The following is a 23,999-nucleotide window of genomic DNA, read 5'->3' as shown; positions in this document are numbered from 1 at the left end:
CTGAGGCAGCCTAGCCTGCGATGGACCTGTGGTTGCTCCACGCAGCCCGTCAGTGGCCGATGTGGGAACTTTCCTCACTCCTGTGGATGCCCAAGCAAACAGCACAGAGGAAGAGTGGACACTGAGGCCCCAAAGTCAAGAGGCTGGGCTAGGGCCACACATCCAGGGAGGGACAGAGGGAAGAGCCAAACCATCTCTGATTTAATAAGCATTTACCAAGGCTCCTTCTGAGCCAGGCTCTGAGGCAAACAATGCTGGGGACACAACAGTGACAGACAACCCAGGCCCGGCCTCACAGGGCTCTCAGTCCAGCAGGGCAGACAGATTCATCTTCAGACAGCGACAGCCCAGAGTGGTCAGGGCTGTGATGGGGGAGCCCAGGCAGAGCAGCAGGCGATGTTGGGGAAAGCATGGAGGCTGTGGGAGGCCCGAGGAGACCCTTGGTGATCAAGAGGGCTTCCCAGAGGATTCATAAGAATAACCGAGTGAACATCGAGAAGAGCATTGAAAGAGAAGGGCCCCCGCCGACAGAGCGAAGTGTGAGGCAGAAGGGGAGCCGGGGACAGGATGGAGCAGGCAGGGCCAAGTCATGCAGTCTCAGCTGCCGGGTTATAGGGTCTGGGGGTCGGGAGGATTTCAAGCAGATGGGGACGAGTCAGCTGTGGCTTCAGGAAGATTCCACCTGCTGCCATGTGCTGGGTGGACCAGAGTGGGGAGGCAGGCAGGAGCCCAGGGGAAGCTGGGGCAGGGCGGGGCTGTAGGGAAGGGAGGAGGGGCTGGTGGAAAGGACAGTCAGGAGGCTGAGCGGATGGGCCACCCGGTGACAGGCTGGAGGAGAGCGAGACACTCAGGGAGAGGCCCAGGGCTCTGGCTTGAAGAGGGGACTGTGAGGCCAAACCTGAGACTGGGATCCGGGAGGAAACTCACTTTTGGGTAGATACTTAGGCCCGTGTGGGCCCCGGTGAGTGTGAGGGTCCCAGGGGACGTCGAGGCGGAGGTGTCCAGGACACTGTTCAGCCCCGGGTCAGGGGCAAAGAGGAGAGCCTGGGGCAGGGACAGGGAGAGGAAACAGCCCGCGGGCGTGGGTGAGAAGCACGGGAAAAGACAGCCAAGAACAAGGATGAGGAAAGCCCACCACCTCTACAAGTCCTGGGGCGGAGGTAAGAAGGGGTAACATATAGGGCGCAGCCCTAACTGTCCCGGGCAGACCTCGCTGTCTTCCGTCGGCTCACCCTAGGGATACAGGGGCGCCTCTCGGGGAGGGAACCTACTGCGCAAGTGCAAACGTGGCTGGAGGCCAGTGATGCGCATGCGCCTCGGACTCCCGCCCAGACCGCCAGATCTAGGGCATTGGGGTCACGTGGCAGTCACGTGGCAGTCACGGGTGACCACTATCGGAGCCCAACGGTAGGTGCAGAGCTTCCTGGGCTGGGGTGTGGACCTGAGAACCTTCCCAGAGTTTACCTGGCCCTCAGCTCTCCATTGACTCCGCCCCCAGCCCCCCTTCCTCCCTCCCCGGCGTCCCTTCCTTCCCGCCCACCCCACAGCCCTCTGGCCCCGCCCCTTTATCAGAGCCTGGCTCCATTCCGGGCACCCTTCCCCCAGCGCACAGAGACCCGCCTCAGACCCCTTCGTGCCCTCAGTCCCTTCCTGCTTCTGTGGACCCCACCCTGGCACACGGACGCTTCCCTGAACCTCAGTGCAGGCCCCCAACTCTCAGATCCTCCCAACCCGGAGACCCTGAGTGCTCCTTCGTCCCTCAGACCCCTCCCCAGGGCCCCTTCCCTCGCCCGCACCCCCTGCCCTCGGACTGTCCTCCCCTGGCCCCCCCCCCCCCCCCTCCGGCTCACAGCGCTTAGACTCCAGCCCCTCTCAGATCCTGACCCTCAGGCCCCCTTCCTCCAGCCTGGAGGTGGTCTTCAGACCTTCTTCCTAAGCCCTAGACTCCTCCCCTGGGCCGGCAGCCCTTATACCCCCTCCCCTGGATGGAGTCCCCAGCCCCCAGATTTCCAAATCCCCTTTGGCTCCCAGATGCCCTTAGGGCCCTGACCCTCTGGTATGTAGCTCTTCCCAAGTGCACCCCCTTTCTCATTCAGATGCTTCCCTCCAAATCAGACCCCTCCTGAATTCCCTTCCTTTCTCAGACTGCCCCCCACCCCCATCCCATCCAGCTCTGTCTTTATCACGCCCGGAGGTCCCATCCTTCGTTGCCTTCTGACTTCATGAGCGCCCCTAGCAGATCCCTGCCCAGGAGCTGACCCAGTTCAGAGCCAAGGATGCCCTTGTTGCGCTCTCGCTTCCCCGTGAAACTGGGCTCCGTTCGGGATCCAGAAGGCCAGGTGGGCCGTCTGCATCGCCTGGCTGTGGCTGGGGGCCCAGGCTGGGGCCTCAGCCGGCTCCTGCGGAGAGGTGAGGGTTTGGCTGCTGGAACGGCCTGTGGGGCAAGATCAAGGGGCAGCATGGGGGTGCAACTTCAGTCGGCAAGTCGACAATTGTGTACCAGGCACCTGCTGTGTGCCAGGCTCTGTTGTCGGTGTTGGGGTGTAAGGTGAACATGACCTTCTGGGTCGTTGTGGATGAAATCTATTATGAGAGTTTAAGAGAATGATGAGGATGGGTGGACACGCTGGAAAGGATGGCCTTTCGGATGGGGTGATACTTTAGTCCCACAGGGTAAGAGCTAGTCATGCAAAAAGCTCGAGGAAGATGGAATAGCCAGTGCAAAGGCCCTGAAGTCAAAACAAACTGGGTATGCGTAAGTAGCAGCAGGGAGCAAGGGGACTCAGAGAGGACTGAAGCTGAAGAGGCAGCAGGCACAGAGATGAAAGGGCCTCAAAAGGAGTGTGAATTTTGTTGGATTTTGTTCTGTGTGCGATGGGAAACCATTGGCATTGTAGGCAAGAAATTAACATTACCCAATTTACAATTTCTATTTTTCAGTGATTTTTGTAATTTGATTGTATATCAGGCCACTTTCTAAACTTGTTTAATAGTTGTAATTGTTTGTTGATTCTTTCACTGTTTTGTTATCTGCAGATGGTGGCAGTGGTCTCAGCCCTTCCATCTTTAAACTCTAATTTCTTTTTCTTGTCATAAGGTGTTGGCCACAACTCCCAAACCTTGTTATCAATGGACAGCTCTTTCTTTGTTCTTGATATTGAAGGGAATGAGTCTGTGTTTCTGCATTCAGTATCATGCTTGTTCTTGGGTTTTGGTTTATAATTTTTATCAAGTAAGGACGTTCTCATCGATTCTTAGTTTTCTGAGGGTTTTTTTTTTTCCTAATCATAGGTAGGTATGGAATTTTATCAAGTGCTTTTTCTGTATCTACTGAGCTAAATGTGATTTTTGTCCTTTACTCTATGAATGTTGATAGACTCTTTTGATGTCTATTGATAGATGAATGACTCTATTACGTTGATAGATTTTCTTTTGTTGACTCATCCTTGCTCTCTGGGAATAAATTGGGTTACTGCTTTTACTTTATTTAGGAGTTTTGCGTATATAGTCACAAATGGAATTGATATATCATTTCACTTTCTGGTTCTAGAAACTCTCATCTAGTTTGGGAATTAAGGGGATACTAGCCCCATACAATGAGCCTTGCCCTCTTTTTCTATTTTTCTGTTTTGGAACAACTTGTATAAGATTGTCTATACATAAAATGAAATGATTATCATTATAATAATTATTTATATCACGAAATGATTGGTGTTTTAAAAGATCCCCTGCAGGGATCATTCAAGACGAATGCAGAAAATCAGTTAGGATGCCATTGCAAAGATGGTGGATTACTGAGTAAAATAAGATGCAGTGAGTGTGATATTAAGAGGTTCCTGAAGGATCACATTTGGAGGGATTTTGCAGCAGAGACCAAACTGGGTTGGACCAAGTGTGTGATTGATTAGCCATGTCTGCCAAGGACATAGGAGTGCAGGGACGAGGATGCCATGCAGTTGCCCTCCTTGAGGATGTGGGACATAGCCTGGAGGAAGAGGAACTCCAGATTGATGGGTGCGCAGAAACAGGGCTTGGGGCATGATGAGTGCGGAGATGGGGGTTTGGGAGAGGGGATCTGAGCAGGATGATGGGGGGAGGAGATTGGCAAAGACGTGGAGGTAGAGGTGCAGAGGAGGTTGCTACCGGGATTCTGCTCTTAGATGCAGTGTTCAAAAATAAACTTGAGAGATTTCCTGATGAAATCCAGAGAGTTTGATTGTTTTGAAGAATTGGATGCTGGCTGCATGGGACCTGCATATATGCACTGAATTAGAGCTGGGTGGAGGCTGCCTGCCCTGGACAGTGTGTGAGACACTGTAAGCCAAGGTCTCCACGAAGTCCACTTTCCCCTGGCCCCTGAGTAGCTTCCTGTGATTTTGACCCCTCTGGGATGGGGGAGGGATGTCGGCACGGCAGGTAAATGTTACCCCGTGTTCCAACTCTGTGGACTTAATGGTAAGTGCTGTGTTGAGACAGATTCTGAGGCAGAGTCCTCAGAGGCTGGAGGGTGGGGGTTCCCGGATATAGAGATGGAGCCTGGCATAAAAGGTTAACAGTCCAGGTGGGACTGTGGGAGCTGGGAATTGGCAAACGTGCTTCCTGGCAGCCCCCAGGACCTCTGCCCCTGGAGTAGGGGCGGGGACAGCCCTGAGCCTCGCTGCCCCTCAGTTGTCCAGGTGGATGGTGAGAACTCTGCTGGGCAGACGGGGCTCTTCCTCTCGGCGCTGCTGGGCCACAGCTCTGCCGTGCAGCTCCTGCTGGCTTTTGGCGCAAACCCCAACCAGTAAGTGGACAGGTGGTGATGTCCCCACACCCCCAGGGCCCTGAGTCTGAGCCCCAGAGAGCCAGGGCCTTCTTCCCTAGAGGCCTCTCTCCCTCACGACCTTCTTCCATCCCCTGATGACCCTCCTGTCTCCAGTAACCACCCTCCTTGTCCTCTGAGTTAACGCCTTCTTGTCCTCCAAGACTATTCCCGTTCTCCTGGTGCCTCCCATGCTCACAGTGATCCTCTCATCCTCTCAAAGGCTCCACTGTGTCCCCAGGTGACCCTTCCTGTTCTGATATCCACCTGCCGTGTTCATAGTGACTCCTTTCATCCCTCACTGCCCCCTCCTGTCTCCTCTTGTCCCTGATCCATCCCTTTCCTAATCCATTCCTGCCTTCATTGTTCTCTGCAGCCGCTGCCTTGATGGCAGCACACCTGTGCATGCAGGTGCCTTCTCGGGCCACAGCCTGGTGGTGCTGCAGCTGCTGCGGGCAGGGGGGGACCTGCGTCTGCATGACCAGCAGGGTCGCACGCCTCGGGACTGGGCGGAGCAGGGTGGTGCTGAGCAGAGCCAGGAGGTGAGCAGTGGCCGGGGTGGGGTGGGAGCATCAGGGCCAGCACCCCCACCCTGCCTCACCCCACATGCCCCCCATCCAGGTGCTGGAGCTGTTACAGCTCTGCTGTGCCAACATATCAGCACTAGTGCATGGTGCTGACTTGGCACCCACGGCATCCCTGGGCCAGTTGCAGGCCAGCTCTGGACGCAGCCTGTGTTGCTCCCTGTCTCGGCTGTGGCTGGTGCAAGCGGACAGGTAACTGTCCACACTGTGAAGCCTGCCCACCCACCATTCCCAGCTTCCCCGAACTTACCCTTGGACTGCCCTTTACCCCAGGGCACCAAGGCCGGAGCAGATCAGGGGACCCCGCCAAATCCCAGGCTTGGGATTTGGACAAGTAAGTGAAAGAGGGTGGGGTACTGGGGACCACCCCTGTCCTCTTTGTGCCTCATAGTCGTGCTCCTCATCCCCAGCTGAGCAGCCTGTGGCCAGTGGGGCTAGTAACAGGCATACCCCTCGCGGACCCCAAGGAGCTGCTGCCAGCCCAGGGCGAGCCTGAGCGCACCTACAAGAGCAGCTCCCACACCCTCATGATCAAGTGAGAGCTAGCCCCCTCCCACGCCCCACGCCTGGCGGTCCAGCAGCACTCTAGGGAGAGTCTAACTCTCCTGCTCCCCTCGCGAGAAAACCCCCCGTGTCTCAGATGTCCTCTCTCTCCCCCTCCCCATTCTCCAGCCTCTTGTGGAGGGGCCACCCTGTGACCGTGCGGCAGCTGACGGCACCTGGGAGCCAGCCTGACGTGCTGTTGGCTGACCTTCAGCACTGCAGGTGCCCCAGCCCCAGCCTTCTCCCCGGGCCAGCCCAGTCCCACAGGCCAGTCTCCTGCCTGCTCTCCTGACTCAAGTGTTTCATAAACAAGACCAGGGACAGTGGCAGTGGCCACGGTTACAGTCTTCACCTGCGGGCCAGCACCCAGCATAGAGCCCTCCTACTGGAGTGGCCATCCCCCCACTGGCAAGTGGGTACCCAGTTCTGTGTGCTGTATCTTGTAGGCTGCGGAGGGGAGCTGGGTGCAGGGAGGGGGAGCGTGAACAGGGTACCAACTGGGTGCTGGCTCTATGACTGCCAGGCTGTGGGACCTGGGGTCTCAGTTTCTCTCCTGTCCCGTGGCTGGTGCAGATCTGTGCCCAGGAGCAGCCCCCCGAGGCAGGCTGGGGCCTCCTCATGAGCGGCCTGCTCTCCTCCCCCCAGCACTCTGCACCACCCCAACCTGTTGCTGCTGATGGCGCTGAGCCCTTCAGCGGACCTGTTGGGGCTGCGCCTTCTCTTCGAGCCCGTGTGGCTGGGTTCCCTCTATGTGGTGCTGCACCCACAGGAACCGAGTGAGGGGGGTCCCCACCCTGCGCCAGGTCTGCTGCCTGGGCACCTGCTGCTGCAGGTGCTGGAAGCCCTGCTGTTCCTGCAGGCCCGCTGGCGTGCTCATGGCGGCCTCAGCTCCCATGCTGTGCAGCTGGTGCGGCCAGGCCTGGCCAAGGTGGGCAGCCTGGAGCACGGGCGCCCACTGCACCAACGCTGGCTACAGCCCAGGTGAGTGCCTGTCTCACCCGCCTGCTCCTGTGTCCCTGTCCAGTGGCTACTGGCTCATGGGTCCCCTCGGCATCTACAGGCCACAGCAGGGCTGCCTCTGGGGAGGCCCAGGCCCAGGGCTGCCCCCACCTCCCGAGCTGTACCCATGGCTGCCACTTGAGCTCATCTGCGGTGACACACCTGCTGCGACCTCAGACCTCTATAGCTTCTGCATCCTGGCCCAGGAGGTCTTCACTGGTCAGTGAGTGACCCTATACCCTGCCCCACTGTGGCACCCTGCCCGTTTGGGTCCCCCAATCGTGCTTCCTCACAGGAGAGCTGCCCTGGGCTGGGAGACAGGGACCTGAGGTGAAGGCTAAACTGGAGGCAGGTGAGAGCCCGGCCCTGGACCCCCTGGTGCCAGCCCCCTACCAGGCCCTGGTTCGGGCTGGGCTGGGCCTAGGGCCTGCTGACCGCTGGGGCAGCCTGCAGAGTACGCGGTACCTGCTGCGGGAGGCCCTGGCCCAGGTACAGGACAGGTTGGCAGGGGTAGGTGGTAGCTGTGGAACCTCAGGCAGGGCCCATGTCCCCACACCTAGCCTCCTTCCCACAGGACTCGGCTCCTGAGGTGAGCTCCCCAATGGGCCGGACCACACTGTGCCCTGTACCCCAGTGTTCCCCACCAGGTTAGAGGGCAAGGAGATGGTGGTGGCAGGTGCTGGGCACAGCTCAGCTGTGCCCCCCTATTCCAGTCAACTGGTCTGCCCCCCAGAGACACTCTACTATGAGGTGGCTTCCAGAGCCAAGACTACACCCAGGCCTGTGCCCCCTGTGATGTCCCTAGGCCCGTCTCCATCTCAGGTAGGAGCCAGGGCAGGGATGTGGAGGACTGAGGGAACTGTGGGGCACCTGGGCAACCCATGCCAGCTCTCTGCCACCGCTCTCTGCAGGCGCTGGAGACTCCTGAGGTCACGGGCCACAGCAGAGTCCAGAGGGGCCCAGCATGGGACTCGGGCAGCAGCTTGACTCTAGGCAGCAGCCCCAGTCCTAGCCATGGCCTCTGCCCAGGCCACAGCCCCACAGCCAGGGTCAGCCTGCGCCATGGCCTGGAGCCCAGCTCAACAGTATGGATACCCCCAGGGCCCCGAGCACCCATCTGATCACAAACTGATGACCCCTCCCCCCACTTGTCACCAGCCCCAATTTCCCTGGCTGCCTGTCCTCTGACCAAGGACCCCATGGGACCCCCAACTGTCCCCTCTCTGATCTGTGACCCCTGACCAACCCTGCTCCCCCTAGGGCCCTGCCCTGCACTCCAGCCTCCAGGACCCACCCTCCCTGCTGGGGACCAGGGCTCTGTGGAACAGTTTCAGAGTTGTTCTGTCAAGATCCGAGCCCTGCAGGGGCTGTGGCGGCACGCACACAGGGCTGCCCCGCCGGACGCCCAGTTCTGTGAGCCCACCCCCTGCCTGCTGACCCACAGGGAGGCTTCCCACACCCTGGAGGCTGCTGGCAGGGAATGCCACCAGGGCAGGGGAAGCAGAGGACCCCGAGCCCACCCCCTGCCCCACCCCAGCCTCCCAGGCCCATCCGTGGCTGCCAGGTGGCAGCTCCAGCCTTTTTTCCTGCAGGCGCCCAGCCCTGGGCTGATCAGAGAAGGTCTCTTCTCCAGCCTGCAGAAGTGAGAAATGGGCTCTGGTGGGAGGGCCCCTGGGCCCCATCATCCCTGAGGTGACCCTCAGTCCTCCCCTCCCTGACCACTCCCCAGGATGGATCTGCTGGAGGAGATCATAGCAGAGCTGGACAGTGGAGGCCAGCTTGGAGGCAGGCCCAGCCGTGACCCCCCTCCTGGCACACATTCTTAGGGCACCCCTGGCCCCCTCCTTCTCTGCACATATCGCCCCTCAGAGCCTCCCAGGAGTGACTCCCCACTCAGCACCTGCCGAAATGATAAAAGGAAAGAAAATGATAAAGCAACCCATCTGTCTCTGCCTCTTTATTCACTGAGCCTGGGCTCAGCAGGACACTAGCAGCCACATTTTCACCATTTTTATTCATTAATTTTGTCAGATGGTTTAGCGGGGTATGGGGAGGAGGGAAGGAGCTGTCCCCCCACCCGCTGTGCACAGGTCAGGGCATGCTGGGGTCTCCTGGAGAGGGAGGACAGGGTGTCAGCCCAGCCCTCAGATTTGTGCAAGAGCCCCCAGGATGGAGGACGGTGGGAGGATGGGTACAGCCCCTTCAGCCCAGGGTAGGGAAGCTATAATAGGTTAGGGACCCACATCAGAAGCAAGTTACAAAGTTAGAAACCTGGGGTAGGGATCAGGAGCTCAAGAAAATACAAAACAAGGGTTTGGGTTGGGTCAAGATCAGTGAGGGGGAAGGGAGGCGTCTCCCAGCTCTGGCTCAGCAGTAGCTTCGGGTCTGGCCCTCAGAATGGAGGGACCAGCTGGGAGTGGGGTAGGGGGGTGGGGGACCAGCCCCCTCTCTTCCTTGCCCCCCATTCCTGTATAGGGACCCTCTGTGGTGCTCGCCGCCCCTCCCATAGGCTGGTGGGGCTGCCCTGTAGAGCAGGAGAGGCTCAGGAGGGCCCCAGGGCCCAGGTACCCTGTGAGCAGTGTGGGGGCCCCAGGGGGCCCGCTGTTTCTGGGGAAGGCGGGGTGCTGGGGGGCCAGGGTCTGAACGACTTCGGGGGTGGGCAGGAGGGGAGGAGGAGCTGGAAGAGGCGGGTGAGGGACCCCTGGGCCCTAGGGCTAGGTTGACATAGAGGGGCTCAGGTCGGGTGGGGCGCCGGGCAGGGTGCTGGGGGGCTGAGTAGCCAAGATGGTCATGGGGAAAGCAGGAGGGGGGTGGTGGGTAGCCGAGCAGGAAGTCAGGGGACCTGTGGGGTGGTGGCGATTGGCCAAGCATGCCATACGAGGCATTGAGCCGGTCTGGGGGCATGGAGCGAAAGGGACTCCAGGAGCGGGTGGGGCCAGGGTAGGAGCCCTCACCTGTCTCGATCTCATAGTACAGATTCTCTCCCCTGTCCAGTGGGGCAGGGCCACCCAGGGGGCTCCTCCAGGCTGGGGCTGGGGAGCAGGGCTGGAAGGGTGGAGAGCCCAGGGGGTACAAGCCTGGTTTGGGGACCCCGAGAAAGGGTGGCAGGCACTCCCGGGGGGCTGAGGAGAAGCAGCTGGGGGTAGGAACCTGTGAGGGGACAGAAGACGGGAACTGGGCTGTGGTCTCTAGCGCATCCCTGTACCCCCCACCCCCGCTGAGCTGCACACTGACCTGGGCAGGGCCTCTGAGCCCCCTCCTTGAGGTCCCTGTGGGCCGCTGGCTCCTCACCAAGCTCCCATCAGTCGGTTGCCTTGGTAGGGAGGGTGGGGGTCCCGGAGCCCAGGCACGCGGATGGGCTAGGGAGTGGGGGGTTGGTCCTGTCCCTGAGGTCCCCGGGGGCTCACCACCCACCTCCAGGGACAGTGAGCGGCGGAAAGGGGAGCAAGGAGCAGCTGGGGTGCTCCCATGCTCCTGTTGGCTCTGTCTCTGGGCCACCTGCTGAGCCCGCTCAGCCAGGGCCAGGGCCATGAGGCGTGCTGCGTTCTTGGGGGGTGGGGGCGGGGCTCCCCCAGGGCGCAGGAGGGACAGGGGTGGGGGCAGCAGTGGCGAATCCACACCAGGACCTACGCAGAGAGGAATGGGAAGGGGCATCAGCCAGGTCTTGGGCACAGCCTCGGGGTCTGTGAGGTGGGCTGAGGTGGGCTGAGCAGGACTCACCGTGCTGGCCTTGGGCTCCCCGGGGACCAGGCAGTGCCAGCTTGCTGCAGATCTCTTGTTGGCAGGTGTCACTCAGCTGGGCCTCAGCTCCACGTAGCAGCAGGGGGATGAGATGGGGGCGTAGGCCTGGGCTGGGGCTGAGGGCTGGCGTTGGGGTGACCGAGGCAGGTGTTCCCCCAGCCCCCAACAGCTCCAGGACGGCGGGTGGCACTGATACAGCCAGGGGTTCTGAGATGTCCAGGGCGGTGGGCGAGGCAGGGCTGGCAGGCCCACGGGGCGAGAGGGCCTGCGGGGGTGCCCTGGGTGGGAAGGCAGAGGCAGGGGCCGGGGGGGCCGGACTGGCGGGGGGTGCAGGGTCCCCTGGGGTGGGGCTGCTGCAGCGAAAAGTAAGAGGATCAAAGTCGAGCCCCCGGAGCCCCTCCAGGCAGTGGGGTGGGCTGAAGTCCAGCTCATCACCGTCGTCCAGCCAGGCTGAGGTTCGGTGTGACGGGGAACCGGAAAGTGCCTCCAGCCCAGCTGCGGAGGACCCCGAGGAGGAGGACGAGGAGGACGAGGAGGAGGACGAGGAGGAGGACGAAGACAGGCTCTCGCAGGAGCCAGCAGGTGCCGGGCCCACGGGGAAAGCATCAGTGCTGGAGTGCGGTCGCCGTAGCCTGTGCAGTCTCTGAAGGCCTGGAAAGGCAGAGGGTGGGGGGGGTGGCAGTTAGGCATCAGGCGTCAGAACTTTACAGACCCATACCTCAGTGAGAATAGGGCACACAACCCAGCAGGTTGGGGACATAAGGGTGATAAAGGAAATAAGTGGCCAGTCCGTGAAAAGAACCAGTCCCGACCCAGAAGCAAGAATGACGTCTGACAACTGCATGGGCTGTGAGCGTGAGACCAGCAGGATCCCAGTCACGCTGCTGGAAGGCCACGTTTGCAAAACAGCCGGGCCTCGTCTTGTGCAGCGGAACATGCGTGTGCCCTCCAGAGGGCCCCTGCTCTCCTGGGTACGGGGAGGGCTCTCAGCAGTGGCAGGGACTGCTCTTCGGAGCCCCCACCCAGATTCATCAGCAGTAGGAAGGACAAACAGCTCCTGATGGGCCCCCCACACACAGAGTAGGAGAGCGCAGGGACAGGAAGGAACCTGTGCTCCCCTTGGCAACTCCAACTCGGATGGGGTCTGCAATGCGGCGGGGAGCGAAAAGGCCCAGCTCCACACGCAGTGCGCCCCTTTCTTATGATGTCCTTTAATCAAAGCCTCACAACGACCAGCACTGCAGATACGCGACTTACCCACACCCTGTATGTGCCAAAGCTTTAAAGGCAGGGGATGACGACCCTCAAATGCAGAGGACGCACCCGGTCGGGGGGCGGCATGGGAGGAGGAGGAGCTCGCAGGTAAGGGAGTGGGGCTCTTTCAGTTCTGGCTGGGGGTTCAGGGGTGTTCGTTATATTACTGACTTTTTTTTCAAAAGGAATGAATAAAAGGCTGTTGGAAAGGACCCTGCATGGACCAGGGATCACAGGGCATCATGAACTTAAGGGGATGATTTATCCAACTCATTGTACCTAAGGTCCAGATTAAAAATTACAAAAAACCCAAGACCCCCAAAGGTGAAGTACAACATCTGGAGGCCAACTCAGGGCCGCAGTCCCTCCCAGCCCCATCAGGGCCCAGGCCCAGGCCACCCTGTGCTCACCAGCCCCGCTGGCCTGTGACGACAGCGACTCCTCGCTCTTGGCGGATCTCAGCGTGACTGTGTCAGGTCGGCTGCCTGCAGGGAGAAGTAGAGGGTCACGGCGGCACGCAGAGTGCCTCCCCCTAACGCTGGCTGTCCAGTTTCTGACCTGAAGGCTGCGGTGGGGCGCGGGTGCCCCCAAGCCAAGGCAGAGGCTTCTTTCGGGGGATGCTGGGGCCCCGGCCCAGTGCAAAGAAGGTCTTCCAGCTGCTACCCCCGGGCTTCCGCTGTTTCTCGCCTCTCTCGCGTTTCCTCCTGGGGTGTGGGAGGACACAGGCGGCAGGCTGAGGGGTCAGGGCCTTCAGGCTGGCCCTCCCCTCTCCCTGGCATCCCACTTACCTTTCCACAGGTGAAGCTGGGGTCTTGGGAGCTGTGACCTCAGTGGGTGTCCCCAGCCGGCCCTGGGTGCGAGCTTGGGCTTCCTCCAGCGTCAGCAGGCGAGTGGAGGGGCCGCTGCCCGCAAGGGACTTGGGCCTGGGGAGGAGGCAGCGGCCTGGGGAGTTGGGAAAGGGGGCAGCTGTCAGCTTGGGGGGCCATTCAAGGCCACAGGCAAAGCCAAGCGCCACAGCCCAAGCCCCGGCCCCGCAGCGTGCCCACCCGGGCTGGCAAGGCAGGGGGCCAGGGCGGATCAGGCGGGAATGGGGGGGCAGCAGGCAGGTGAAGAGGAGGAGTGAGGCAGAACGAGCTGATGAGGAGGCAGCTCCCAGCAGCCAGCGAAGGCAGCGGCTCTGGCTTCAGTTACCTCGGGCCAGAGGGCCCTCCGACGTGCTGAATCCTGATTGGGCTGGGGTCCGGGGTGGGGTGGGGAGTCTGGGTGGGGCTGGGGCACGGTCAAGTCTGGGGACCTCCCACCTCCTCCCAGGATGACCCAGGGCCCCAAGCGCCCCCAGGAGCTACAAGGGGTGAAGGAAGACCGATGTCCGGGCCAAGAAGTGGGGATCCTGAGCGGAGGAGCTGAAATGAGAAGGGGGGGCAGGGGAGGGAGAGGCCGGGGCGGGGTCCTCAAGGAGCCAGGAGGGAGGTCCAGCTTCAGTGGGGAAAGGATAGGGCTGGGAGCCCACCTGCCCTCCCACTGCAGCCCTGACAACGAGGGGGCAGTAGCCAGGGGTGGGCTGGGCATACCTGCAGGATCAAGGCCAGCGGAGGTGAAGGTGTCACTAAACAGGACGTCCACATGGGTGAGCAGGAATTCCACCACCACTGACTGCACCCGCACCTCCCGGAAGGCCGCTGCCCCACCCAGCCCCACTGACTCCAGCTCCATGGACCTGGATGGGGGTAGGGGGAGGGAGGCCAGGTGCCTTGAGCCCCAGCTGGCAGGTTCTGGCTAGGCAAGGTGGGGAGCTAGTGGAAGCAATGACTGTCATTCAACGCCTCTGACCTTATCAAACTGACCACACCTAGAGCTGGCCTCTCAGCCTTTCCCCAAGCCCACTCCCTCCCCGGCTTGCCTATCCTGGTCAGTGTCAGGCCCGTCCTTCTAGTGGCTCCAGTCAAACACCTCGGATTGTCCTTGACCCCTCTCTTTCCCTCACACGCACATCCAGTCTCTCAGCAAACCCTGTGGGCTCCACACACAACATCTATCCAGAATCTAAACTCTTCTCCCCACTGCCCCACCCTGGCCCGGCCTCCATCCTCTGCCTCCTGGACCATCACAGCAGCCCCAGCCCTGTCTCCCTGCTCCATCCCTGTCCCCTGCAGTCTGCTCCCCACAGCAGCCAGGAGCCGCCTGTGAACTTCAGTCAGGTCAGGGCCCTCCGGGGTCAGAGCCTCCCCTGGCTGCACTCACACCAGGTAAAAGAGAAGTCCTCACCACGACCCACAACCCATAAGTCACTCCTCTCTGTCACCTCTCTGACTTCATCATCTCCTCCCCCCAAGCTGTCACTCACTCACTCTCTCACTCAGCTCCAGACACGCTGGCCTCCCTGCTGGTCCTCCAGTACACCAGGCGCTGACTCGGCCCCTGGGCCTTTGCACTTGCTGTTCCCTCTGCTTCACTGCTCCTCCTCAGCTATCTGTACGAGTCCCTCCCCCACCTTCTGCAAGTATTGACTCAAATGTTACCCTCTCGATAGTGTCTTCCCCACCCACCTGATTTAAAATTGTAAACTTCTGTACTTCAGGTCTGCCTTTATTTTCCCCACAGTTCTTATACTCACCATCTGATATACTATCTATTTTGTTTATTTATTTATGTGTCTCCCCAGAAGAACCGGACCCCTCCAGGACAGAGAGCCTGCCTGTCTTGCTCACCATCAAATCGTCTGGGGCTTACCCAGCTGCTGGCCATAGGAGACTTCTTACTGACACCTTCCCTGCTACACTATCTAATGACTTCACAATGCCATGAGCCCGTACATCTCCCTTCCCTGCTTCGTAATCTTTCCCTTGCCCCTCATCACCATCAGCCAGCGCTCTGTATTTTTCCTGTTAATCATTTACTGTGCATCTCCTCCCTGAGAATGTGAGCCCAGGAGCACAGGATCCTGCTTACTACTCTGTCCCTCGTGCTGAGAACAGAGGCTGGCACACGAGAGGTACTTATTTTATGTGTTGAATGAAATGGGTTCCTGGGGTGGGGGTAGGACTGGGGCAGACTTGAGGTCCAGCGCATGTGAGGGAGCTGAGGGGTGGGCTGGTGAGTTGCCAGTTTACCGTAGCAGGTTGGGTGCCCAGACGATGGCCAGGTTGCGGGCGTGCATGCTGGTGTTGGCACTGTGTCTCGCCATGCGGGCCAAGTGCCTCAGCAGGTACTCCAGGGTCCTGGGTGGGAGCAGAGGGGCACACTGAGGCTCAGCTCCTTAGGAGCCCACCCCAGGCCTTTCCTGTGCTCCTGGCTTGCCTGTAGTGTGGCGGGGGCAGCTGCTGGATGACGTCGTGGACGCGCACCAGGCGCTCCTCCTCCCCAGGCACCGACATGGCTTCCTGAGAATGTGCACAGGCATGATGGGGGCCGGGCCAGAGGCGTCCCAGCACCCTCCGGCCGCACCAGCTCCCTTACTCACGCTGAACTTCCCGTAGAGCTGGTACGTGAGCAAGGGGTTCGGCAGCTCGCGGAAGTAGAGCTTGCAGAGGGAGGACACGCTGTGGATGTCCTGCAGGAAGGCGGGGCCAGACAGTTCAGGGATCCTCTCACTGTCAAACTCATGCCTGAGGCCACCAGGCCAAGGAGGAGGAAGATTCCAGTCAGAGCTGGCCCACCTGGCCGTGTCCTTCCCCCACCCCCAAAGCGTCCGCAGATGGATGCAACCCTCTTCCCGTGCTGGGCTCTTCAGAGGCAGAACCTTACCGAAGCCCCCAAGAACCCTGTGTACCAAAGATCAGGGTGGCCTATTTCACAGAGGCTCAGGTGGGAGACGCTACTGAGTGTAGCTACCCAAGGCTATCTGACTCCAGAAGGTGACCATGCTCCTTCCAAGTTGTGCCATTTTCCTGGCACAAGAGGTCACCAGAAAATGCGGCTGAAATCCCTGCAGCTCCTGCTCCCAGGTGTTGGTGGTGTCCCACTGCTCCTGGGGAAACCTCGTGTCTCCTCTCGCTCCCCTCCCCCTCCCCTCGGCTCCATTCTCACTGCACGGCCCTGTCAGCCATGATGCTCGGGCCTCACTGCTTCCCCACTCTTAAGACCCTTGTGCACACTGTCTCTCCCTGGCTCAGAACCCTCCTGTGGTTCCCCCTTTCCTCGGAGTAAAAGCCAGAATCCTGGCAGTCGTCAAAAAGGCCCCTGCATGCTCTGCCCCTAATCACTGCGTAGACATCATCTCCTGCTGCTTTCCCCTTTGCGCTGGCTGTTCCCTTCACTGTGGATACTTTTCCCAGGATATCCCCATGGCTTGCTCCCTCACATCCTCCAGAGTGAGCTCTCCCCCAGAAAACCTTCTCCGCACGCCCTATTTAAAATTGCAGCGCTTTCTGACTTAGTATTACCATCCTCCTTACCCCAGTCTATCTCCAGAGGCCTTGTCACCTCTTAGTAACTCTCCTGCTTCCTTGTCTGTCCCTCCTGCATGTAAGCCCCATGAGGGCCGGAGTCTCTGGGTGTCGCCAGAGCCACTAGGTCCCCAGGACCTCGTGCTGGGCAAGTGCCAGGTGCTCAATGAAGTTTGATCCCTCTGCTTCCAGTGCTCATTCTGCCCTCACCTCTCAGGCCTCAGCTAGGGTGTCACTTCCTTGAGGAAGCCCTCCCGGCCCCCAGCCTTGTCCAAGCCCGCTCTATGCCCTCTGAACTCCTGAAAACTGTCTCCAGCACACGGCCCAGGGCCTGGAATAGAGACGACGCTCAGTAGATGTGTGTGGAGAGGACGGTTGGTGGAGGGCCTCACCGCAGCCTCTGGATGTTGGATGACACGCCCGAGAGCCGGTAGATTCCATCCACCACCCCGTGGGCCTCAATAAACTCTGAGCAGCAGCGAAGCACCTGGGGCACTGGGAGAGAGCAGCAGGGTCAGGGCTGGGCAGGTTGCATCCTGGTGGCCGGGTGGGCTGGGCAGGCGGCTCGGGCCTCACCATCCTGGCCTGAGTTGCTGAGGTGCTCTCCAAGGTCGCAGCCGAACACCCTCTGCCGCAGGATGCCGCGCTGCCGCAGCCGCTGCCGGGAGGGCCGGGAGCGCATGAAGGTGCGGAGGAGGCCAGCCAGCTTCCCACGCGGCCGAGGCACAGCTGTGGGGGTAAAGGCAGGCCGCACAGGGTCAGTGCAGCCACTGGTCTGGGGGATGGGGGGCAGGGCCCTGGCCCTTGTTTCCATTACCTGAGGTCAGAGAGGAGATACCCTGGGGAGCCGGGACACCACATGGGGGACCGTCGGCATCTGTGGGGCAAACAGTGGGTGCAAAGGATAGACAGCAGGCACAGGATGCAGGGGGGCCTTCCCACTTGGCCCAGGCACTTACCCCCCTTCAGGCCCGGACCCGGCCGCTCTGTGAACAGCTCCACACACTCGCTGGGGAAGAAACCGACCTGAGGAGGAGTCGGGGTCAGTGCCTGCGCCACCCTACCTGGCTTGGTTTCCCAGTCTCACCTGTCCACCCCAAGCCAGGCTCACCTGGAAGCCTCGTTTGCCCCGCCACCAGCTCCGATCTTCCGTGGGTGGCATGTCGATCACAGAGACAATGTCTCCCACCTGGGAGTGGGCAGGTGAGAGGAGGGAGGGTCAGAGGAGCAGGGGAAGTGGGGAGCCAGGCTGGAATCCACTCCCCCACGGCCTCACCTCGAAGGACAGCTCGTCTGGTGCCTGGGCCGTGTACCGTTTGACCACGTGGGCAGCGGCCACGGCAGGGATGTTGAGCGAGGCCTCCTCACTGAGGAGCAGTCGCCGGCCGTGGTTGTCCAGCTGAGATGAAGGCAGGATGTGGCAGGGAAGAAGAAGAAGGCAATGATAAAGACAAAGACAGTTCCTCCATGTCCAATGGAGGCCACCATCTGTCCCCCACCTAAGAGCTATTGGTCAAACACCTAAATTCTTGCCCCATCCAAAACAAAGCCCCTTCCTTCCTGTCCTGTCCCAGGACACCCCTGCACCCCCATCCTGCACAGCAGACACTGCACGCTTGCCGTCAGAAAACCTGCTGGGTTGCGCCTCTCTTAGCCAGGCGTTCTGCGACTCACAGCCAAACCCATTTCTAATCAATATACCTTGAGATCCTTGCACCCCACAGCCCAACACCCGCTGAAACACACACGCACTCGCTCTCTCGCAGGCCTGCACCCACACAGACACTGAAGTGCAGTGCCTCCTCCACTCCGCTCCTTCCTTTCCTGTGCCCACACACACTCTTGCAATGGTTCTCACTCCTCAGACATCCCCGGCTCACTCTCAACTCCAAGCCCCCACTCGCGCCCACCTCCATCCAGGTGAGCACGGGCCCACAGTTGAGGTTACTGTCCACCAGTCCCGACAGGGTCTCCAGGTACTGCAGCAGCAGTGGCACCAGCATCTAGGGGCGGGTGGTCAGGGTGGGCTTTTGTGAGGGGACCCTGAGAGAGCCCAGTGTCCTCTTACACCGCCCTGGCTCGCCTCTGGGCAAGGTTGAAATTCAGCCTGAATCACGAGTTAAGTACTGAAATTTTTTTTTTCTTTAGATTTTAAAAAAAATTTTTCCTTTTTCCCCCAAAGCCCCCTTGGTACATAGTCGTGTATTTTTAGTTGTGGGTCCTTCTAGTTGTGGCACACGGGGTGCCACCTCAGCATGGCTTGAGGAGTGGTGCCATGTCTGCGCCCAGGATTTGAACCGGCGAAACCCTGGGCTGCCGAAGCAGAGCGTGCAAACTTAACCACTGGGCCACAGGGCCTGCCCCAACCCATGCCTCCAGGAGAGATACTGAAATATCATATCAGTTGATAAACAGGCTAGGCCAAGCTCCTGTGTGCCCCCATTGGCCAGGCCATGCTGACCCTCCCATGGAACCCTCTGGAACTCTCCAGGATTCTAAAACTCAAGGGAGCCTCAAGAACCCTGCTGCCTTTCTCAGGCCTCTGACTGGGTGGGGCTTGGGCCACACCAGTGTTTAAATATTTATCTATCCCCCTGCCTCGATGGTCTCCCGCATTGCTGATGAGGACACGCCACAGCTGAGGCAGGGGCTGGGACAAGAAGCAGTTTACCTGGGCAGCCCTGGCACCCTCCGGGGGTGGGGGAAGCTCTGGCAGGCAGGAAAACCTCCGGTCAAATATGCAGCGGTGGAGGTGGGCGTCCAGGGAGCGGAAGTCATCATAGCTGCGGAGAACTGGCCAGGAACGGCCCTATGGGCGTGGCGGGGGGGACAGAAGGGCACAGTTACACAGAGCTGAGGACCATGGTGCCCAGTCCGCCAGGCTAGATAAGGGGCAGGAGTGGCCTCACCTGACAGGTCACCTGTACCCCAAACACCAGCTCATTCTCCCCAGAGAAGTTGGGGCCTTCACGTTCTGGAGACAGCAGGAGCTGCAGAAGGAAACAAAGGCCCAGGAGAGGGTTTCGCTTTGGTTCAGTCCTGACTTCTCCAGACTGGCACTATCTCGAGATGGGTCTGTGTCCCCCTCCTGGAGCTCCCCAAAGATGGGGCCTGGGGATGTCTCAGTCAGAGTACTGGGTCCTGGTACAGAGCTGACACCTAACAAGAAGTTGTTGCTGAATGAATTAAAGAACAAATGAATGAATGGACAGCTCTCTCCTTCCACCCTGCAACTCTGGCCACTGACTGCTCAGATGGGCGGAGCAGCCAGTCCCAGGGAAGTTTCCGGGGTAAAGTGGCTGAGACTGCGTCAGGGTTGGGTGGGATCTCACTTTCCCACCTGGGTGCAAAGCCCCCATACCTGAATGTGGCCAAAGTCAACATTCTCATAGTGGAAATGGGCACAGTCAGCCAGCCGGGGGAAGGGACCTCGAGGAGCCGAGAGCCTGGGAAACAGGTGACACGTCACTGGCGGCTCCTGCACTTGCCCCCTCCTAAGCTGAGCCTGTCCCTCACCTCTCACCTCTTCCCAGGCTTCCCCTTCACACTGGGCCCGCCAGTCGGGGGCAGGGGCTGCACGGAGCCCTCTCCTGGGCCATCCAGGCTGTCAGTGCTGCGGGCCTGTAGAGCAGAAAGAAGAATCAGAGTCCCCAGAGATGGGAGCAGAGAGACAACGGGAGCATTGTTATCTGCCAGCCGGGGCCTGGAGGCCGAATTGCTCTACACACTGCCCTGAGCATGGAGTAGAAGAGTAGGTCAGGGGGAGGTGACAGCCAGCCGAGGATAGGCCTGTTTCTTCGTGTGTGGTCTGAGGCGGGTGGGGGGGGGTGGGGGGGTGGGGGTGGGGATGCTGGAAGAGCAGGGGCTGAGGGTGAGGCAGGGAGAGAGCAGGCTGGTGCCATCTCTCCCCGTTTTAAACCCTCCCATAGCCCCTGCAGAGTACAGTCATGTCCCATCTGTGCCTCTCCACACCTTCCATCGATATCTGGACAATCACAGCTACCATCTTATCAGTTTTCCTGCTTCCAACCTCTTCCCTCCTGCCAGCTTCTTCACAGCAAGAGCCAGTATAATTTTCACACAACACAAATCTGCCTGTCTCTCCATAGATGGTGGACCTGCAATGGCTCCCTGATGTCTTCAAGGCAGTCTGAATTCTCTGGTCTCTGTTTACCTTTCCAGCCCCATCTCTCCCCTTAGCCTCCATTCAGAGCTCTCGAACTTCTAAGAGTCCAGCAAAAGCATCATCTTATCCTTTTCTTGTACGCCTCTGCAAAGGCTGTACCCTCTGCACAAAACACTCTTCCCCATCCTCTCATTCCCCAGGTTTCAGCTCTCTTGTTCCCTCTTCTCGGAAGTTCTCTCTGACCCTTCAGGCTGTATCAGGTACCTCTTCTGGACTCTTCCACCCCTTGAGGTTCCCCCATCCCAGGCCTGACGGCCCTGCCTGAGCTTCCCCCATCACAGCTCTGAGCACTCTGAGATGTCACTGTCTGGTGACAAGTCCATCTCTCCCATTAGACTGTGACCTCTCCAGGATCGGCACTGGGGCTGAGTCCCCAGTCCCCCAGCATTGCCCAGCACAGAGCTGGGCACAGAATTGGTGCTCCTTACAAGTAGGGTTCTGCCTGATTCCTCTCTGGGTCCCAATACCCAGTGCCAGCCCCGTCGCAGAGCAGGGGCCCGGTAGAATGTAATGAATAAATTAACCAGCTGCCAGATGGGGATTCCCTAGACCAGGCTCTAGCTTCTCCCTCCTTCATACCCCTGTAACCCCGACTTTCTCCTTGGCTCTTGTCCTCGGGTCTGTCCCCCTCCAGCCCATGAGCTCCCCAAGGCAGGATGGGATCTGACGCTCTCTGTGCCTGGAGCATGGGGTCTGCACAGAGGTCTCAGTGAATGTCTGTTAAGTGAGCCACGAGGAGGGAATGAATGGATGAATGAGCAGGAGCAGCATGGTGGGCGAGGGAGACAGTGGGGGAGGGAGGAGGAGGACAAGAAGATGGAGAGGACTCAAGGATCACGCGGGAGGTACAATGCCAGCTTGGGATTGGGGTGGAGTACTGGAGAAGCTGAGGTAAAGGTTCAGGCTGATGGCGGTAGGGGAGGGATGGTTGAGAGGGACCGGGATGGGGTGAGAACGACGAGAAGGAGAAGAAAAGGGTCAGGTTGAGGATGGAGTGGGGGTGGGGCTCAAGAACCAGAAAGCGGCTGGTGGAGGAGGAGGGGAGCTAGGCCAGGGAGGGGTGGAGGTTGGGATGAAGACTCTGAGGATGGCTCTGGGATGGGGGCTGGTGAAGAACCACGGAGCTTCAACAGGCGCCTGCGGGGGCCACTCGGGGGATACGAGGTCCCTCCCTGGACCAGCCCCTCCTCCTCCCGGTCTTCGGCCGCTGTCACCCCCATCTAGGGCGTGGAAGGGGATGCGCGCTGAGGGGGCGGGGCCCGGGTAAGGGCTCGGGCCCAAGACCAGGCCGGGGGACGAGAGGGACCGCGACGAGGGTGAGGGGCGGCGCGGGCCGCGGGCTCGGGCGGGGCCGGGGGCGGGGCGCGCGGGGCGGGGCCGCGTGCGGACAGACTGACACGCGGACAGACTGACGGCCGCGTGGGCTGCTCACCACCATGGTCGCGTAGCCTCCTCAGGCGCCGGCTGCGCGGGACCCCTCGTTCGTCGTCCTCGTCGCCGATGCCGCCGCCATGGCGACACAAAGGGGAGGGCGCGAGCCGCGCGCGGGCGGCCGCAGGCCCCGCCCCTAACGGCCGCCCGTGGCTCCGGCGCGCGCCCCACCGGGGCGGGGGCAGCGAGGACGCGGCGCCGCTTCTCATTGGCTCCACCCTCGGCCTCAGGACGACGCCCCGCCCACCTGGCGGCTTCTCATTGGCTTCGGCTTGGGTCCCCTCGCTGCCTCGGTCTGTCTTCGGTCCCGCCCTGCGAAGTTTGACAGCGCCACGCCCACGGCTGCTTTTCATTGGCTGTCATTCCCCTCCTGAGACACGCCCCCAGGTTCTTTATGCTTTGCCTCCAACACTTCTAACACGAGGCGAGGGGCCCTCCCCTTGGTCCACTCTCAGTGACCGCTCCTCTGACACTTAATTGGATTCTCCCACGGCCTCAGGGCTTTTCTCCATCCCCAAGCAGCTTTTCAAAGTCTCAATCCTCTAGCCCCACCTTGGCAGTCCTGACCCTGACCCCGCCCACAGAATACTGAGGGCATTCACCGCTCGACGGTTTCCCTGGCTCAGGTGCCCTGCCTGGACATGACCCTATGCACTCTGCGACTTGGCCTTGCCCTACCCACTGCACGTTATTCTTGCCTTCTCCTCTACTGCTGATTACAGGCCGGCCTCTAGCCTTGATTCCTCTTACCTAGGAATATGTTTAGCCGGCAATACCAGAACATGACCATGCCTCCCATAAAGCCAATCCCAATTGTTCCAGCCATTGGCCGAGCCAGGCTCAGAAAACACTCTGTAGCAACGCCCTTTCAAAGAGGCCTCTCCCATTAGTCAGGCCCTCAACAAGACCCTCAGCTCAGAAGGTACATCCTTGATCCGTCCATTCATTCATACAAAAACTCTGATCACTTAATTTGTGAATACGTCAGTAACCAAAACACGGAAAAATATACCCTGCCCACACGGAGCTCAAAAGCTAGTGGGAAACGACAGACAATGAACAAAATAAATATTTAAAAATATAGAATATTAGAAGGTGATAAGTTCTCCGGATAAAAATTAAGCAGTGATCAGAGAAAGGGAGTGCTGGGGGAGGCGTCAATTTACAGTTACTTATTTCAATTCATTGAACTTGCCGACTTCATTCCCATCACAGGATTTCCCACAGGATGTTCCCCCCACCTGGAATATTCCTCCCCCCCACCCGTCAACCTCTGTGGTGGTTTTAAAACATGACTGCAAATTCTTTGACACTCTTCTCTGAAAATGTGGAGTCTATGTCTCCTCCCCCTTGAATCTGGGCAGGATTGTGACAACTTCAACCAACAGAGAATAGTGGGATTGCGCTATGTGATTTCCAGGGCTAGTGGTTAGAGGCAATGCAGCTTCTTCCTTGTCCACTGGGATGACTAGCTCTAGAGCCTTGAGGCATCATGTGAGCATTGTGACTGTGCTGAAGGAGCTACCCTTTGAGGAAGCCCAAGCCACACGGAGAGGCCATGTGTAGGCACCACAGTCCATGGTTCCAGCTGAGCCCAGCCTTGGGATCATCGGAGCCCTGGTACCAGACTGGTGAGTGATGAAGCTCCAGAGATTCCACCCCCAGCCGTGGAGGTTCCTTTGTCTTCCCAGTGGAACCCCTAGACTTCATGGACAGACACAAAATGTCCCCAATAGTGCCCTGTCCAAATTTCTGACTCAGAGAATCCATGAGCATAATAAAATGATTGTTTTATGCCGCTAAGTTTTGGGGGTGACTTGTAACTCAGCAATGGTAATTAGGATGGCCCTTTTCAACTAGTTAATTCCTATCTGTCTCAGCTGAAATGTAACTTCCTCAGGAATCCTTCTAGGTCCCACTCACTCCCACCTGCCACCCCCAATTAGATCAGTTCCACTACTAAACATCTTTTATTTCTCCTTATATCTAAACAGCTATTTCCTTCTTGTTGATTTCATTTAAATGTATGGTTTTTTCAAAATGGGTCTAAACAAATATTTACCGTGTCTGTGACA

The 23,999-nt window shown here is 59.4% G+C and overlaps 2 protein-coding genes across 10 annotated transcripts; one reads left to right on the top strand and one right to left on the bottom strand.

Annotated features, from left to right (window-relative positions):
- Positions 1–948: 948 nt before the first annotated feature.
- LOC106829257 (inactive serine/threonine-protein kinase TEX14-like) lies at positions 949–8,859 on the top strand. Of its 8 annotated transcripts, none has more exons than XM_070498221.1 (17): positions 1,367–1,407; positions 2,172–2,409; positions 4,669–4,783; positions 5,178–5,343; positions 5,423–5,577; positions 5,659–5,719; positions 5,796–5,920; positions 6,058–6,150; positions 6,574–6,909; positions 6,989–7,146; positions 7,223–7,416; positions 7,502–7,574; positions 7,661–7,749; positions 7,839–8,012; positions 8,188–8,340; positions 8,520–8,569; positions 8,657–8,859. In XM_070498221.1, the coding sequence occupies exons 2-17, from the start codon at positions 2,277–2,279 to the stop codon at positions 8,751–8,753; spliced, it is 2,172 nt and encodes a 723-aa protein (XP_070354322.1). In that variant the 5' UTR covers positions 1,367–1,407; positions 2,172–2,276; the 3' UTR covers positions 8,754–8,859. The 8 variants fall into 8 exon arrangements, with proteins under 8 accessions (XP_070354328.1, XP_070354322.1, XP_070354326.1 ...); XM_070498222.1 differs by having other exon boundaries at positions 1,378–1,407; positions 2,240–2,409; XM_070498227.1 differs by lacking the exons at positions 1,367–1,407; positions 2,172–2,409 and adding an exon at positions 949–1,160.
- Positions 8,860–8,875: 16 nt separating this feature from the next.
- Positions 8,876–22,159, bottom strand: ARHGAP33 (Rho GTPase activating protein 33). Of its 2 annotated transcripts, XM_044759346.2 has the most exons (22): positions 21,926–22,151; positions 19,831–19,928; positions 19,669–19,753; positions 19,217–19,297; positions 18,979–19,116; positions 18,218–18,310; positions 17,584–17,706; positions 17,419–17,496; positions 17,267–17,333; positions 17,125–17,184; positions 16,884–17,036; positions 16,700–16,802; positions 15,383–15,527; positions 15,220–15,302; positions 15,033–15,140; positions 13,494–13,639; positions 12,711–12,864; positions 12,481–12,626; positions 12,333–12,407; positions 10,648–11,319; positions 10,162–10,553; positions 8,876–10,077 (listed from the first exon to the last, which is right to left on the bottom strand). In XM_044759346.2, the coding sequence occupies exons 1-22, from the start codon at positions 21,929–21,931 to the stop codon at positions 9,295–9,297; spliced, it is 3,789 nt and encodes a 1,262-aa protein (XP_044615281.1). In that variant the 5' UTR covers positions 21,932–22,151; the 3' UTR covers positions 8,876–9,294. The 2 variants fall into 2 exon arrangements, with proteins under 2 accessions (XP_044615281.1, XP_044615280.1); XM_044759345.2 differs by having other exon boundaries at positions 8,876–10,553; positions 21,926–22,159.
- Between the last annotated feature and the right edge of the window lie 1,840 nt (positions 22,160–23,999).

The sequence above is a fragment of the Equus asinus genome, chromosome 26, assembly GCF_041296235.1.
Source record: "Equus asinus isolate D_3611 breed Donkey chromosome 26, EquAss-T2T_v2, whole genome shotgun sequence".
Classification (NCBI taxonomy): Eukaryota; Metazoa; Chordata; class Mammalia; order Perissodactyla; family Equidae; genus Equus; species Equus asinus.
The sequence above is the reverse complement of the archived record's forward strand: the minus strand, read 5'-3'. Positions and strand labels throughout refer to the sequence as shown.